General features: G+C 39.2%; 1 protein-coding gene across 2 annotated transcripts; it reads left to right on the top strand.

Moving 5' to 3' along the window:
- Positions 1-705: 705 nt before the first annotated feature.
- mlc1 (modulator of VRAC current 1) lies at positions 706-12816 on the top strand. Of its 2 annotated transcripts, none has more exons than XM_024281364.2 (12): positions 706-1435; positions 2765-3031; positions 7233-7322; positions 8247-8300; positions 8387-8488; positions 8588-8689; positions 8764-8829; positions 8904-9020; positions 9107-9163; positions 9932-10054; positions 10848-11009; positions 12031-12816. In XM_024281364.2, exons 2-12 carry the CDS (start codon positions 2774-2776, stop codon positions 12106-12108), a joined length of 1209 nt encoding a protein of 402 aa, XP_024137132.1. In that variant the 5' UTR covers positions 706-1435; positions 2765-2773; the 3' UTR covers positions 12109-12816. The 2 variants fall into 2 exon arrangements, with proteins under 2 accessions (XP_024137132.1, XP_024137131.1); XM_024281363.2 differs by having other exon boundaries at positions 12028-12816.
- Positions 12817-15464: the final 2648 nt, after the last annotated feature.

Below are 15464 nucleotides of genomic sequence, written 5' to 3'. Positions count from 1 at the left end.
CATAAAATAGTTATTGAGGGTTGGATTGATTCAGATGGAGCACTACTGAAGGCCTAGGTGTGAAATGCACGGCCCGCCACTGCTTTTATCCCAGCAGTAAAGAGATCGTTTATGTGTTTGAAAGCTGCCTCTGTCTCCCCATCAGCCCAGAATCTCTCCTCCATTTCTACTTGACCTCTTTTCGTCAGTCTTTCTGGATTCATTTATCTATAAAGTCCCACTTTGATCATGTTAAAAAGTTATGTTTTAAAAATGTAGTTTTAGAGTGTTCAATAAATGGTTATCCTGTTCGGCCCGCGACCTAAGGTGTGTTTTGGATTTTGGCCCCTTGTGAGATTGAGTTTAACACCCCTGGTGTAGAGAGCAACCTCGTTTCACTCTCCGTTGCTGAGACTTCTCTGTTTACACGCTAGCTTATAGAGCCTCACAACCCCAAACCAACATTAGCGGTGCAGCAAAATGGCAGCAATATCAGAGCTACTCAGTTTAGATCCAGATTCCAGCTCAGATGTGGAAAACAAAGACATTCATTGATCTAATGGGGCGGAGCAAAGAGCTTGTGGCCCCGCCCAGTGTATTTTTCTTCTACATCACAAATACGATCATTTTCTGTCACAATTTCCTCCAAATTTTCAAAATAAATGTCTTCCAGTAGATTCTGAAGGAGAAAAGCGGCTCGTGTTAATGGTTAAAAACTTACAGTAAATCAAGGAACATAAACACTTAAAGGGTTAACTGACATTTGATGTGATTTTGCAGAAAAGATAAAACTCTGACAATGGTTACATAAAGCTGTTTTTTTTTTTTTTTTTTTTTAGAAACTGTTGCCCTCCTTTTTTAATGTGCGCGTTGTGACAGCAGTTGTCAAGGAGTCCCCATGGTTACAGCCGCTCCGAGTTTGGAATGCTGCGCCCTGTTGTAGGCTGAAAGCAGCCCCTAACGTGCACATCCATGCACACGCTCACATTCACACTGGAGGTGCCGTCATCCCACCAGACGACGGTTTCCCCCAAAATCCGTCTTCGGATTCGTATGGAACCAGGAGCTGCAGCAGGAAAGAAAGTCTCTGGTGTCTGAAGAAGGTGGTCATGAAAAACAGCATGCAGCATCCTGGAGAAGTTTCATCTGCTTCCTTCTGAAGAGCAGTTTTCTCTGTGTGTGGATGTTTGCCCCCTTAACTCAGCCCCCGGCATGAGCCCCTTCATCCTCCCCTTGTTGTCATGCACAGGCGCTCTCCGTTTGGCAGCACAACAGCCGAGTCTTTCAGCTTTAAAGGCCTCCAGACTGTCAGAAGTTCTGCTGCTGAAGAAGAAGTTCAGGTGGGACGAGGATGGAAAACCGCAGATAAAGAACTTGTTTTGGATGTGAGGAAATCTTTGTTGGAACTTTTTAGATTGTCGAGCTCTGGTGTCCTTCTAGAAGAGAAGACTTTGAGGTTTGTTTTTCTTTACGCTCTGTTTTCCTCTAGAACGCATGTGTCAAAGTCAAGGCCCAGGGGCCGGATCCGGCCCTCCAGATCATTTTATTTTATCGTCATTAATGGCCCAATTTTATCTTGCTCTTATTTCTAAATTGCATAATTTTAGAAAAATATATTTTTATGGAGACGAAAATATTGAAAGTTATTAAAGGTTGAAGTTGATTTATTCTGGAATATTCCTGCCATTTTCTTATTCATAATTATGTTAAAATTTTGCAGTTTTCAAGTTTTAATTGCCATTCTGCTAGCTTTTTGGACTATTTTGGCATTTGCTTAGATTTTTTGGGGTATTTTGGAGTTTAGCTAATGGCTACATCCTAGCTGTCTTGGCTAGTTTAGGCTTTGGTTAGTTTTTCTTTGGTTATTTTGAAATGTAGCTACTTTTTTAGCTATATGCTAGCTATCATGGCTAATTTCGGATTTTTTTTGTTTTTGAAGCTGTTGTGGAGCTTAGCTGAAATTTCAGCTACATGCTAGTTGTTTTGACAAATTTAGACCTTTGTTAGTTTTTTTGGCAATTTTGAAACTTAGCTATTTGTTCAACTACCTGCTAGCTATTGTAGCTAATTTAGGCTTTTTTACTATTTTTTTCTGGCTGTTATTGAGTTTAGCTAACATTTCAGCTACATGCTAGCTGTTTTGGCTAATTGAAGCGATTTTTACATCTCTTGGGCTTGTTGGAGTTTTGCTAATATTTCAGCTATATCTAAGCAGTTTTGGCTAATTTATGCTTTTTTTACACTTTTTAGGCTGCTTTGGAGTTAGACTAATATTTACAAGCTCACTGTTTAGGCTAATTAGGCATTGGCATTTTTTAAGGATATTTTGAAGTTTAACTATTTTTTTCAGCTTCATGCTGCTTTAGCTAATCTAAGTTTTTTGTTTGTTTTTTTTAGGCTAATTTGGCATTTAGCTAATATTTTAGCTAGCTATCAGCGTCAGCGTTTTCAGCTATTAGCTTCTCTGATTTCAGCTATCAAATTACGCATTTTAAGCTATTAATTTCAGCATCTTCAGCTATCAGCACTAGCATCTTCTGTGGCTAAATTCAGCTTACAGCATTCACACTACCATTATCATATTGCTATATACAGTATCTACTTCATAATTATGTCAAAAAGTTATGGCTTTAAAGTTTTAAAAGTTTCGTTTTAGAATGTTCAATAAATGTTTATCCTGTTCGATGTGTTTTGGCCCCTTTTGACACCCCTGCTCTATAGTTTTATTTTTGTGATTACTTCTGCAAATGAAAAAAGCTTCACCTCTTCTGTGTTTTCCCTCAAGCGTCTGAAGATGCTGCGCGAGGAGCTCTCAGCCCGAGAGGAGTTCACCTACAACCACGTCTCCAGCCTGGAGAGAGGCAGCGGGACGGCGGGGCGCCGTGGCGACCGAACATCGGACAGGAGGTCAGAGAGGGGGGAGCGGGACAGGCCGGAGCGGGACAGCTTCACGGTGGACGTGAGGGCCAGTGACCTGCAGCTGGCCCAGCCGGAGCGTCTAAGGCACCCCTGCTTCAGCTACAGGGCCTGGCTCTACAGCGTCCTCATAGGGGTGAGAGACCTGGGGGAGGGGTCACTGAGGGGTCAAATCCACCACTACAAAATGTACAATTCCAGGGACCCCCCCCCCTTTTTAGATGAAGGCGTCCCTGATTTTGTACATTTTGAGCCACAGACAGAAGCTGTTTTCGCTCCAACGATGAAATAATGTTAATTAAATGTATCCTTATGTCTTTATTTGATCGGAAATCTTAAAAGATCAAGACATTTATACATTATACATTTATACATTAAATTAAAGACAAATGAAAGAAAATGAAGCAGTTTTATGTGTGAAGACCCTGTACACCAGCGGTCTCAAACTCTGGGTCCACTGACCCACTGAAGGGAGAGTGGCTGAGGCTGGGCTGTATGGGGTTCCATTTGTGCCAAAAAGATGCTTTTGCGTCAATTGTCTATGTCTTCTGAACAAGTTTATTGAACATTTGTTCATGTCTATGTACTACTAAACAATACCTTCTGTGAAACGACAGGAGCTAACGACGCTAGCAACTGCTGCTAAGGATTTTTCTGATGACCAGACAGTAGACGTAAAAACATACATTTTGGCACAAATGGAACTCCATACGGGACTGGCTGCAAATATTGATAAAATTACGTGCGAATAGTCACTTTCTAAGAAAAAGAAAAAAAAAAGAAAGAAAAAGGAGCTCATTAATGTGGTTTGGGGAGGGGGTATCAGGTTTCCTGCCCTAAAAGTTTCTCGGCTTCGAGCCCGAACAATAGAGTTATACTGAATACCCCACTGTGATTGGTTAGTTTGTCAGCTCCACAAAGCACTGTTTGGTCATGAGATCATAGTTTTCTGGATCCAAATAATTTGTTTTTCACTGTTGTAGAGGAATATTATCCTCTATTTTTTAAGGTTATTTAACATCATTTTAAACCATTATTTATTTGTTTATTTATTATTTTCAAAACTCTGAAAGAACTCACTTCTTCTCATGGTTGCTGTCAATCTGATAAAATAATATAATACTTGTAAAGATATTACATTGAATCAGAAACTGAAAATCAAAGCAGATTCATTTCCTCAATTTCTGCTCTTTTTGCAGAAATGAGGTTAAAGTAAAAAAACGTTTTTCGGCGTACATAACTTTCATTATGTTTCATCTGTTTCCCTTCAGTGTTTTAGCTGACATTAACTTTATTGTTTGTTTGTAACCTGTGGAGAAAACTCTGCCGTTTCCATCGTTGTTGCTCATCTGATCTTTAACCTCCAAATGTCTTTAAGGTTTCCCAAACAGTTTTCTTTGAATTTATTTAATTGAATTTTATGTTTTATGAAGGAATTCTCACAGTCTGAGTTTTAAAAATGAGATCATCAAAATTAGCTGAAAAAAAAAATAAAAAATATTTTAATACGTCCCTAAATTATTTTTGAATTAAAGTAATTATTGTAATTTTATGGAATAAAATTGATCTTAGTTCATGTAAATTTAGAATTTATTATTTTATTTACAAAATGTCCTCCTTAGTGCAGTTTATATCAGCAATGAGGCAGAAAAGTACACTGTGAAAAGTGTTTTTCACACTTTTTGTTACTTAATCCAAATATTGGATGAAATAAAAGTTATGTAATTTGTTGCATTTAAAAATATTTGTTTCTATCAAATTAAATTTTTGAGTTGAATAAACTATCAACCCAAAAGTTTAATTTGATGAAACCTAAAAAAAATTAAATGTAAAAAAATAAAGAACTTTTGTTAATTGATCCAATGTTTAACTTTTTACACTGTATTCAGTCAGCCACCAATTGTGCAAGTTCTCCCACTTTAAAAGATGAGAGAGGCCTGTAATTTTTGTCATAGGTATACCTCAACTAAAAGAGACAAAATAGGGGAAAAAATCCAGAAAATCATATTTTCTGATTTTTAAAGAATTTATTCGTAAATTATGGTGGAAAATAAGTATTTGGTCACCTACAGTAAGCAAGATTTCTTTCCCTGTAAGAGAATTCTCAGTCCTCCAGTCGTTACCTGTATTAATGACACCTGTTTGAACTTGTTATTTATATAAAATACACCTGTCCACAACCTCAAACAGTCACACTCCAAAGTCCGCTATGGCCAACTCCAAAGAGCTGTCGAAGAACACCAGAAACAAAATTGTTGACCTGCACCAGGCTAGGAAGACTGTAGGAAGACAATAGGTAAGCAGGTTTGTGTGATGAAATCAACTGTGGGAGCAACTATTAGGTCATGGAAGACATACAAGACCACTGATAATCTCCCTCCATCTGGGGCTCCTCGAAAGATCTCACCCCATGGTGTCAAAATGATCACAAGAACAGTGAGCAAAAACCCCAGAACCACACAGGGGAGTGAGTGAATGACCTGCAGAGAGCTGGGACCAAAGTAACAAAGACTACCAACAGTAACACTTCAAACCCTGCAGTTACAGACGTGTCCTCCTGCTAAAGCCAGAACACGTGCAGGCCCGTCTAAAGTTTGCTAGAGAACATTTGGATGATCCAGAAGAGGACTGGGAGAATGTCCTATGATCAGATGAAACCAAAGTAGAACGTTTTGGTAAGAACTCAGCTGTTTAGAGGAGAAAACCTCCTGCCTCAAGTGGAGGAGTTTAAATATCTTGGGGTCTTGGAGTGAAGGAAGATTGGAGTGTGAGATCGACAGGCGGATTGGAGCGGCATCCACCATTTTGTGGTCACTGCACCGGTCCGTTATGGTGAAGAGAGAGCTGAGCCAGAAAGCAAAGCTCTCAATTTACAGGTCGATAATCGTCCCAGTACTCACCTATGGTCATGAGCTCTGGGTCGTGAGCGAAAGAACGAGATCCCGACTACAAGCGGCTGAAATGAGTTTCCTCTGGAGGGTGGCTGGGCGCTCCCTTAGAGATAGAATCTCAGTCACCCGGAGAGAGCTCGGAGTAGAGCCGCTTCTCCTCCGCATCGAGAGAAGCCAGTTGAGGTGGTTCGGGCATCTGGTCTGGATACCTCCTGGAAGCCTCCTTGGAGAGGTGTTCTGGGCATGTCCCACTGGGCGGAGGCCCCGGGGAAGACCCAGGACACGCTGGAGAGACTATGTTTCTCGGCTGGCCTGGAAACGTCTCAGGGTCCCCCCAGAGGAGCTGGAGGAAGTGACCGGGGAGAGGGAAGTCTGGGCATCTTTGCTTAGACTCCTGCCCCCGCGACCCAGTCCTGGATGAAGCGTTAGAAGATGGATGGATGAATTTAGGAGAAAGAATGCTAAGTTGTATCCAAAGAACATCAAACCTACTTTAAAGCCTGGAGGTGGAAACATCATGGTTTGGGACTGAAAGGACAAGAACGACTGATCCGTGTAAAGGAAAGAATGAATGGTCAGATTTTTTGTGAAAACCTCCTTCCATCAGAAAGGACATTGAAGAGGAAACATGGCTGAGTCATTCAGCTTGATCCCCCGGGTAACGAAGCATTTTAAGGTCCTGGAGTGTCCTAGCTAGGCTCCAGCTCTAAACTCCATAAAAAATCTTTGAAAGGAGTTGAAAGTCTGTGTTGCCCACAAAACATCACTGCTCTAGAGGAGATCTGCATGGAAGAATGGACCAAAATACCAGCAACAGTTTGTGAAAACCTTGTGAAGACTGACAGAAAACATCTGACTGCTGTCATTGCCAACAAAGAGTCTTAAACAAAGTATTTCGATGAACTTTTGTTACTTTTTTTCCACCATAATTTACAAATAAATTCTTTAAAAATCAGACATTGTGATTTTCTGATTTTTTTGTCTCATTTTATCTCTCGTAGTTAAGATATACCTATGATGAAAACTGACAGGCCTCTCTTATCTTTTTAATTGAGAGATCTTGCACAAATGGTGGCTGAATTTGGTTTTAAACTGATTTTTACTGGAATAGAATTAAAGCATGGACAGAAATCGACTTATTTCAGTGTTTTGGCAGTGAAGTTCAGCCTGGATGTGAACGTTTTAACACTAAAATCAAGTTTCTTCATTTTTGAGTGGATAAAAACAAGTCTCATTTGTCATCATCTTAAGATTTATCAGGTTTTACAGATCAGATAACTTTTTTAAAGATCCTCCTCTGATCAGTGAAATCTCCAAACAAAGTGGTTGTATTTTTGTTTTCTTGCATTTATGAGGAACAAATGTGCAGTCATTTGGCTTTTCATGACTAACAGGTGACCTTAGCTGCGGATGAATGACTATGTGTGTGTGTGGGGGGGTCCTCAGGGCAGCCTACTCGTCACTTCAGGTTTCTCTCTCTACCTGGGAAATGTATTTCCTGTCGCCATGGATTACCTGCGCTGTGCTGCCGGCTCTGTAAGTGACTCTCATTTTTTCGTGTAAAACCGTCAGATGAATTCACTCGCTGACAGGGCCGCCCCTGGGCATAGGCGACCCAGGCGACCGCCTAGGGCGCCATCTGCTGGAGGGGGTGCCAAATTGCAAGTTTTTTTGGTGGTTTAACACCACTAATTTAGTTTGTTTAAAAAGGGTAATAATCAAAACCATGAACAAAATAACTCAGAAGTTTGACATAACCAATCATTTTGCCCCTCCTTGCCTGGTGCAGTCCCTGTAGAAGCTAGGTGGGGGAGGGGAGGTGGTGTTTTCTGCTTCTCAAAGCTTTAACAATGAAAAAGGACCAAATCAAGCCCTCAGGGACAGATTTAAGGTAAAAAAGGAAAGAATAGGAGGAAAAAACGGACTCAAAGCAGAGGTTTGTCTGTTTTTTTACATTGAATTGCTTGGAAATTCGCCCCTCCCCCCATTTTGGTAAAAAAATAATCTTGTGTTTGGTTGGAAAAGAAGAATTTAGCTGGCGATCTAGTTTTTTTTTTAAACTCTTAACAATTGAAACTTAAACCTTTAAACTGGAGATGCCTGTCTAAAATCAACTATGTTGAATGCATCATACTAAGTTTTAGTGCAGTGGTTAAGGCGGTCACCTTCCATATCAGAGGTTGGGGCTTCACGCCACGGCTAGGGAGAAGTATCTTTAGGCTAAAAAGTTTTTAAATCATTATTATTTAATTCTTGATAGTTGAAAATTAAATAAATACTTATTTTGACATATTCCAGGCAGCTATAGTGTTTCTTTTTTGCGTGCAGTGATATTTGTGTGTGGGTGGGGCACAGAAATCACGTTCCGCCTAGGGCGCCATGCAGCCCAGGGCCGGCCCTGCTCTCTGATGAGACTTTGAAAACTGAAGTGATGCTTGAAAACTCACGTGTTCTTCACAGGGAATCCCTGCAGCCATCGCCGGCTTCGCCATTGCCAAAAACAGAAATGTTGCTGTGCGTAACAAAAACAACACACAAAAAAAGATTTTATTGTAGTTTTACGGCCTCTAGATGCTGATCCATCTTTTGTGTTTTCACAGGTGTCAGACTTCCAGGTCGTCTATGTTTCCACATTTGCCGTGACAACCACCTGCCTGGTTTGGTTTGGTTGCAAACTGGTCTTGAACCCTTCTGCTGTGAATGTAAATCCATCTGTCCTAAAATCGGGCTTTCCAGTTCCACGAGCCGCACATTCATCTTTAGAATTTCCCTTATTTTCGTCTTTCTTGGCTTGTTGTCAGATCAACTTCAACCTGATCTTGATGATTTTGCTGGAGGTGCTGATGGCCAGCACCGTCATCCTGTCGGCGCGCTCAGCCGAGGACTGCTGCCGGCACAGGAAGGTCTGAACCCTTCATCCATCACTCACTGCTGTTTTCATTTTTCCTTCATCCTGAACATTTGTCCAAACTTCCAGAAATGCAACAGATCTGGATCCGTTAAACCTGCAGTGTTCCCAACCCGACTCCTCAAAGCCTATTCTGTGAGTAAACCCGTCCGTCCTTCCAGAGGTGTCTTTGGTTTACACGTGTTAATTTGTGAAACCGTCTCAAACAGGTGATTGAAGTAATAGTTGGAATTTCTGCTGTGTTTGGAGGCATCATCGCGCTCAACATGGACGCTTTGCTCCCGGGGCCTTACTTATCCGTCACCTTCTTCTGGATCCTTGTTGCTGTGAGTTTTTCTGCTTCAATTGACACTCGTAACATCAAAAGTCATCAGATGTATTTGTTTACTGGAAGTTTTCTGACTCATTCCAGTGTTTTCCCAGCGCCATCGCCAGCCACGTTGTGTCAGAATACCCCACCAAATGCCTGGTGAGCGCCGAACGAGATACCACTCGTCAGATCAGAGGAAACGGTTTGTGAAACCAGTTTCCAAATCAAGAAAACAATTAAATATCACCTTGGCAGTATTTAAAATCAATACAAGTATCGCCAAATAAAGTATTGCGATTTCACTGAATCAATATTTTCTCATGTTAAGAAACTTCTACTCACCTTCTCTGATGTTAATGTGCTTCATTTTCAGAATATTGTCAACATTTCGTTGGTAATTGTTGTCATAAAGTTTTTTCAGATCAAAAATTTGGTCAACATTCCTAATTTTTTGTACATAACCGTCGACATTTCTGTCCAAATCTTCCCACAAAGTCTCTTCACTCAAACACAGAGTGGATTTTTGAGTGTCTTGTTTAGTGACGGCGCTCACAAGGGCTTGGAATTGAACCAACATCCCAGTTTTATATGCTAACCTCCTTGTGTTTTTAAAAGTATTTTGGTCTTTATATGTTAATTTGACATTTACAAAATAAGGTGATTCATCTGATGATGATCAAGCTTTAAATTTAAATAGTAAAAATGTTTCTTCTTTGTTTGTTAAAGTCTAATTCAAATGCTGACTTCAAATATCAGATTTTTAAAATTTTTAATAAAGTTTATTGAGAATATTTGTTTAGCTGTTTTCCTTCTTGGGTGTGTCAATAAAGGTTGTAATTTGACAGATCTGCATCTGTCATCCGTCTCCTCTTCCTCTTTTGTTCCGTTTCCTCAGTTTCTCTGCTTTTTTTTCTCTCCGTCGGTCAGGTGGAAGCGTTGATTGCCATCAGCAGCGTGACGTCCCCCCTCCTCTTCTCGGCCTCCGGCTTCCTCTCCTGCAGCGTGGTCAGCTTTGTGGAAATGTTCCTTCATGATGTTCCGACCAGCAAGGTGAGCGTAATGAAGTGAAGGGTGAAGTGTACGTAACGTGCACTGGAGCGTGCGAGCGGGTTGGCCGTGACTCACCGCGGACGGTGACGGTGACGGTGATGAGTTCGAGAACCTCTAATTAGATGTGAGAAGCATCAAAGACGCAGGACTTGATTTTCCTGTGTGTGTGTGTGTGTGTGTTTGTTTGCACTACCCCGTGAGGACTTTGACCTGACTAAACACATACACGTGGGGACTTGTCACACAGTGGGGACTTGAGTTCAGGTCCATTCTGACAGTGTGTGTGTGGGGGTGTGTGTGTGTGGGGGGGGAGGGTGTGTGTGTGTGTTTGTTTGCACTGCCCCGTGAGGACTTCAACCTGACTAAACACATACACGTGGGGACTTGTTGCAAAGTGGGGACCTGAGTTCAGGTCCATTCTGATAGCGTGGGTGTGGGGGGGGAGGGGGGTGTATCATGCATTCATATGCTTCTTCTTGGGTGCATGCTTGCCTTTGCATGTGTGTGTTTGTGTACATCTATATGTGTGTGTGTTAATGCAACTAATGTTGTAGGTGTGTTTTTTTTTTTTTTGCATGTTGTGGAGGCTTATTTGCATGCTAATGTGTGTTTATGTGCATGTTTGGGGGGGAGGCTGCATGCATGTGTGTTTGTGTGTATGCATGTGTCTCTGCGTGCATATTTTTTGGGGCACTGCAGGTATATGTGTTGTGTCCTAATGTGTGTTAATGCCACACACACTCATGGATGTATGTGTGTTTGTTTGAATGCCGATGTGTGTTTCGTGTCCCAGCAATCCTACGACATCCTGCTGCTGATCCTGATGGTGCTGCTGCTGGTGCAGGCAGTTCTGACTTCAGCCACCGTGGTGCACTGTGCCACATACAAGGGTCGGCTGCGCGCGGCGGCGCCCGAGCGCGAGGACAGCATGCAGATCCAGATGCATTACAGTGAGGTATGGAAGAGCTGCAGATTATTTCCTTCTTCTATCCAACATGAGGGAAAAGTTCAAATCTGTGTCTGAACAGGAAATAGACTAAAGCGTTGAGATGATCCTGTCAAAGTTCAGACCTCCACCTTATAAATGTCTTCAGTTTTGGCTTGAGAGTTGTGCAAATTAAAGCAATAAAAAAGTTCCTCAAAAGACAGTCAGAAAGAATGATAATTGGTGATTAAAACAGGAAAACTTTGTGCTGTTTTAATGTTTGTTTGTTTTTTGTAGGGCTGTGAATATTAAAGCATCAATGCACATGATTAATAAAAAATTAATAATGCATGAATATGTTTTAATGCAAATTAATCAAAGAAACAGTCCTTTGCTTTAACTCAGGCTTCCACTGCATGCGTTAAAACATTTTGTCGGGTATTATCCCGCTTATACCGTGGTCACTTACAGAAGAAATAAATAGTTTTTTGTACTTTATTCTTGCTATTTTTGTGGTTTAGATCAATTTTTCACAAAAAGCGGACTATTTAATCCATGGTCCGGTCCCATATTGTGCAAATAAATTGTACCTGGTAAAACATTGTGATTAATCGTGATTAATCACAACATCAAAAGTGCGATTAATCAGATTTTTTTGTAATCGATCGACCACAGTAATTAAAAATAAATGTTCTAAATGTAAAGTTTTGTGTGTGATTTAATACTGGGATTATTCAAGTTGTCTGCAAATAATGAGACTAAAAAAAAATAATTATAGCGATTATTTGCCATTAATTTTTTCCAGGTCTGCGATTAATTCGTTTTTTTTTTAATCAATTCCCAGCCCTATTTTTTTTTTTTAATTCTTAATAGAAAAACTCTCCTTTAAATTATTTTCTTTTAAAAGAAGTTTTGTCTGAAGTAGATCCACTTTCATATGAACGATTCTGGAGTCAGATTTCCAGTTATCCTAGAACATGGTTTAAAAATCAGAACAGCTTCTCATCTGACAGATTATTAACTCTTTTCTCTTCTTTGTCTTCCTCAGCAGCATCTGGCAAACGGAACGCTGCCGGATTTTGACAAAGACAGAGCCTGGAAGGCGGTGGTGGTCCAAATGGCTCAGTGAGCAGAACTTTGAAAAAGCGGTCATCTGAAAGTTTTATATTTGTTAGAGTTTCTGGCATAGATTCTGTTTTCTGTTGCCTTCATTTAAGCAGGAAACTTGAATTTATTTTTCTTCACAACATTGAGAGAAGCTGAACAATCAAGACGATGACTGGTGTCAGAAAAACACTTCATGATGTCTTGATATTAAATAAACTGGTCATGATTGCCTGAACGGGTCATTTGTGTTGTTAAAGTTTGATAATGCGTTTGAAAGGAATTAATCGGCTTTTCTGCTAATAGAAAATAAAATTTAGCTTTTTTTTGGTATTCTTTTCTATCTGTAGTACTTAACCCTTTGTCGCCTGTGACGCTTAAACGTACTGTAACTTTTTAACCATTAACACGATAATTCCAGTAGATTCTGAAGGAGAAAAGCGGCTCGTCGAGAATTATCATGCTAATGGTTGAAAACTTACAGTAAATCGAAGGACATAAACACTGTTTTAAGGGTTATCTCAGAGCTTTAGGTTCTCACAGATTTTGTGTCTTAGTTTGTGTATTAAAGTTTTTACAGATCGACTCATTTCTCTGTTTAACAAATATTGTTGACTTTTCTGAGCAAGTTTAAGCTCTTCAGTGTGTAAAAAAGTCTGTACATAATACAAAAATCCTTTTGTTTGTGTTGATTTTTTTTTTAAATAAAATTGCCAATTATTAGTAAAGAAAAGTCTCTCCTTATTAATTCTAAATATAAACGTTTGTTCTTATCTGCAAATATTTGCCCTCCTGTGATTTTTTGTTGGAAAAATTAAGTTATTATTGTTATAGCTTTGCTCTAATGCCCATGTTTTGGGCATCTGGGATCTGCCCTTTTTGGGAGGGGTACAGTCATGATTCTATACTTGTGTTTTTGAAGTGCTTTTGTCATGTTCTGTTTTCCCTCTCAGTCTTACTATGTTCAGGTTAATCATCCACAGATATGTCTATTTAGTTATTCACTCTGTGTATTTAAATGTCTGGTTTTCAGATCTTTTTTTCTTTCTTTTTTCCCGGTTATTCTATCCGGCCCGCCAAATCATTTCATTTTATTATTATTAATGGCCCGATGTTATCTTGCGCTTATTTTTAGCTTGTATAATTTTAACAAAATACTTTTATGGAGAGAAAAATATTGAAAGTTAGTTACAGTTTAAGTGCATTTATTCTGGAATAATATTCCCGCCTTATTAGTATTCAGATTTATGATAAAAGGTTATATTTTTAAAGTTTTAAAAATTTAGTTTTCGAGAGTTCAATAAATGTTTATCCTTTTCAGCCTGCGACCTTACATGTATTTTTAATTTTGGCGTCCTGTGGGATTGAGTTTGACACTCCTGGCTTAAAGTGACTGAAAAAACAGATTAAAAATTTAAAAAACAGGCATTGAAATTTTGAAGTAAAAAAAAAATGAAGATTTGAAAGCAGTTTTAGACTTGAAAATACGCATTTTAACATTAAAGGAATTATTGAAAAAAAATTAAATTGAACATTAGAAAAGAAATACTGCAAACTTGAAATTCCTTCAAGTTTACAGTATTTCTTTTTAGTTTAGAAGTGCTTTTAAATTTTCTTTTTTTTTTCTCCAAATTTCAATCTTTTTTTCATTCATTTTAAGCTGATCCTGATTTGACTCCAGTGTCCATCATTTAGCAAGAAGAACTGCAATATTTTGATTGGAGATTAATCTGAACCATCAGTTTAATTAGATTTTTTAAAAAGAAATCGTTTTAAACAATCAAAGCCTGAAATGTTGGCAAAAAATTTCCAGGATACATACAAAAGCTGTTTCTTCTAGATGTTTCCTCTTGAAACTGCTGACAATGAAAACCTGATCTCATTAAGGTTTTATCTCATTTTCAAATCTTTAAATCAGGGGTGTCAAACTAAATCATACAAGGGGCAGAAATCCAAAACACACCTCATGTCGCGGGCAGAACAGGATAAACATTTATTGAACACACTAAAACTGCATTTTTAAAACTTTAAACCGTAACTTTTTAACATAATTATGAACTAGATATGTAGCATTAGCTACGATAGTACTAGTGTGAATGATGTAAGCTGAATTTGGTTGCTGAAGATGCTGAAATTGATAGCTAAAAATGCTGAAGTTAATAGCTAAATGCTAAATTAGCTTAAAAAATGTATCTAAGCCAAAACAGCTAACATGTAGCTGAAGAAATAGATAAACCTCAAAATATAATAAAAAAATGATTTAAAAAAACTAAAATAGCCAAAACAGCTAGTATTTAAACATTGGCCTAACTCCAAAATAGCCTAAAAAAAATAAAAAGAAAGGCTTAAATTAGCCAAAACAGCTAGCGTGTATCTGAAATATTAGCTAAATCCAAAATAGCCTAAAAAAATCGTAGTAAATGCTGAAATAGTCCAAAATGCTAGCAGAATGCCAATTTTTAAAACTTTAAAATTGTTACTTTTTACCATAATTATGAATAATAAAAAGACAGGAATATTATTCTAAAATAAATCAACTTAAACCTTAAATAACTTTCAATATTTTACTATCCGAAAAAACATATTTTGTCAAAATTACAAGTTAGAAATAAGAGCAAGATAACATCAGGCCATAAATAACAATAAAATAAAATGATCTGGAGGGCCGGATAGAATTACCGGAGGGCCGGATCCGGCCCCCGGGCCTTAACTTTGACAGGTGCTCTAGGGGAACTTTCATATTTTGATTGGAGATGAATCTTAACTATTAGAGTTCTAAATTGACTTTTTGAGAATAAATTGTCATCACAATTTTCAAACAATTAAAGCCTGAAATGTTGGCAAAAACTCTCCAGGATAGAAACAGTTTCAGGTTTAATCTCGTTATCAAATCTTTAAATGATAAATTAAATGTCACTTAGAATCATCTGTGAAAGTGATGGGAGGACAGACAGGATGAACGTGATTTACAGACTAAAGTTTCCCGGATGCTCCTCGTTTCCCACCTGTAGCCCCGCCGAGAGGAGGTGCTCTCTCTCCTCCCACAGGAGGTGCAGCTCTCCTCCCCTCTTTGTTTGCTTCACGATGATGGGCACTGTGGAGGAACCTATGACAGGCCAGCATGTCAGAGCCTTGTAGTTCGGTTGAAGACGAACGCACGCGCAGGCTTTGGTCTGATCTTCTGAGGCGGCTCCACTGCCCCCCTCTGGGGCAGAGGGCAGTTCCACGGGGCAGTCGTGGATTTCTTCCGCGTGTTTGGTGGTTGCAATTCACTAGAAACAGTTTCATAAATGAAAGGGCGGGAATGTTCTGAGATGATGATGATGATGATGTTGGGGGAATCTTCATCTCTGCGTTTGATTCTGAAGAGGAGGAGGAGGA

Source organism: Oryzias melastigma, linkage group LG6 (assembly GCF_002922805.2).
Source record: "Oryzias melastigma strain HK-1 linkage group LG6, ASM292280v2, whole genome shotgun sequence".
NCBI lineage: Eukaryota > Metazoa > Chordata > Actinopteri > Beloniformes > Adrianichthyidae > Oryzias > Oryzias melastigma.
This window is presented reverse-complemented; position numbering and strand designations above follow the sequence as displayed.

Bases quoted from the DNA above. Each gene is read 5' to 3' on its own strand.
- mlc1 (XM_024281363.2), top strand. From the start codon at position 2,774: ATGCTGCGCGAGGAGCTCTCAGCCCGAGAGGAGTTCACCTACAACCAC. The intron at 8,830-8,903 runs GTGAGTAAACCC...CGTCTCAAACAG, and splicing joins GACTCCTCAAAGCCTATTCT to GTGATTGAAGTAATAGTTGG. The intron at 9,164-9,931 runs GTGAGCGCCGAA...TCCGTCGGTCAG, and splicing joins AATACCCCACCAAATGCCTG to GTGGAAGCGTTGATTGCCAT.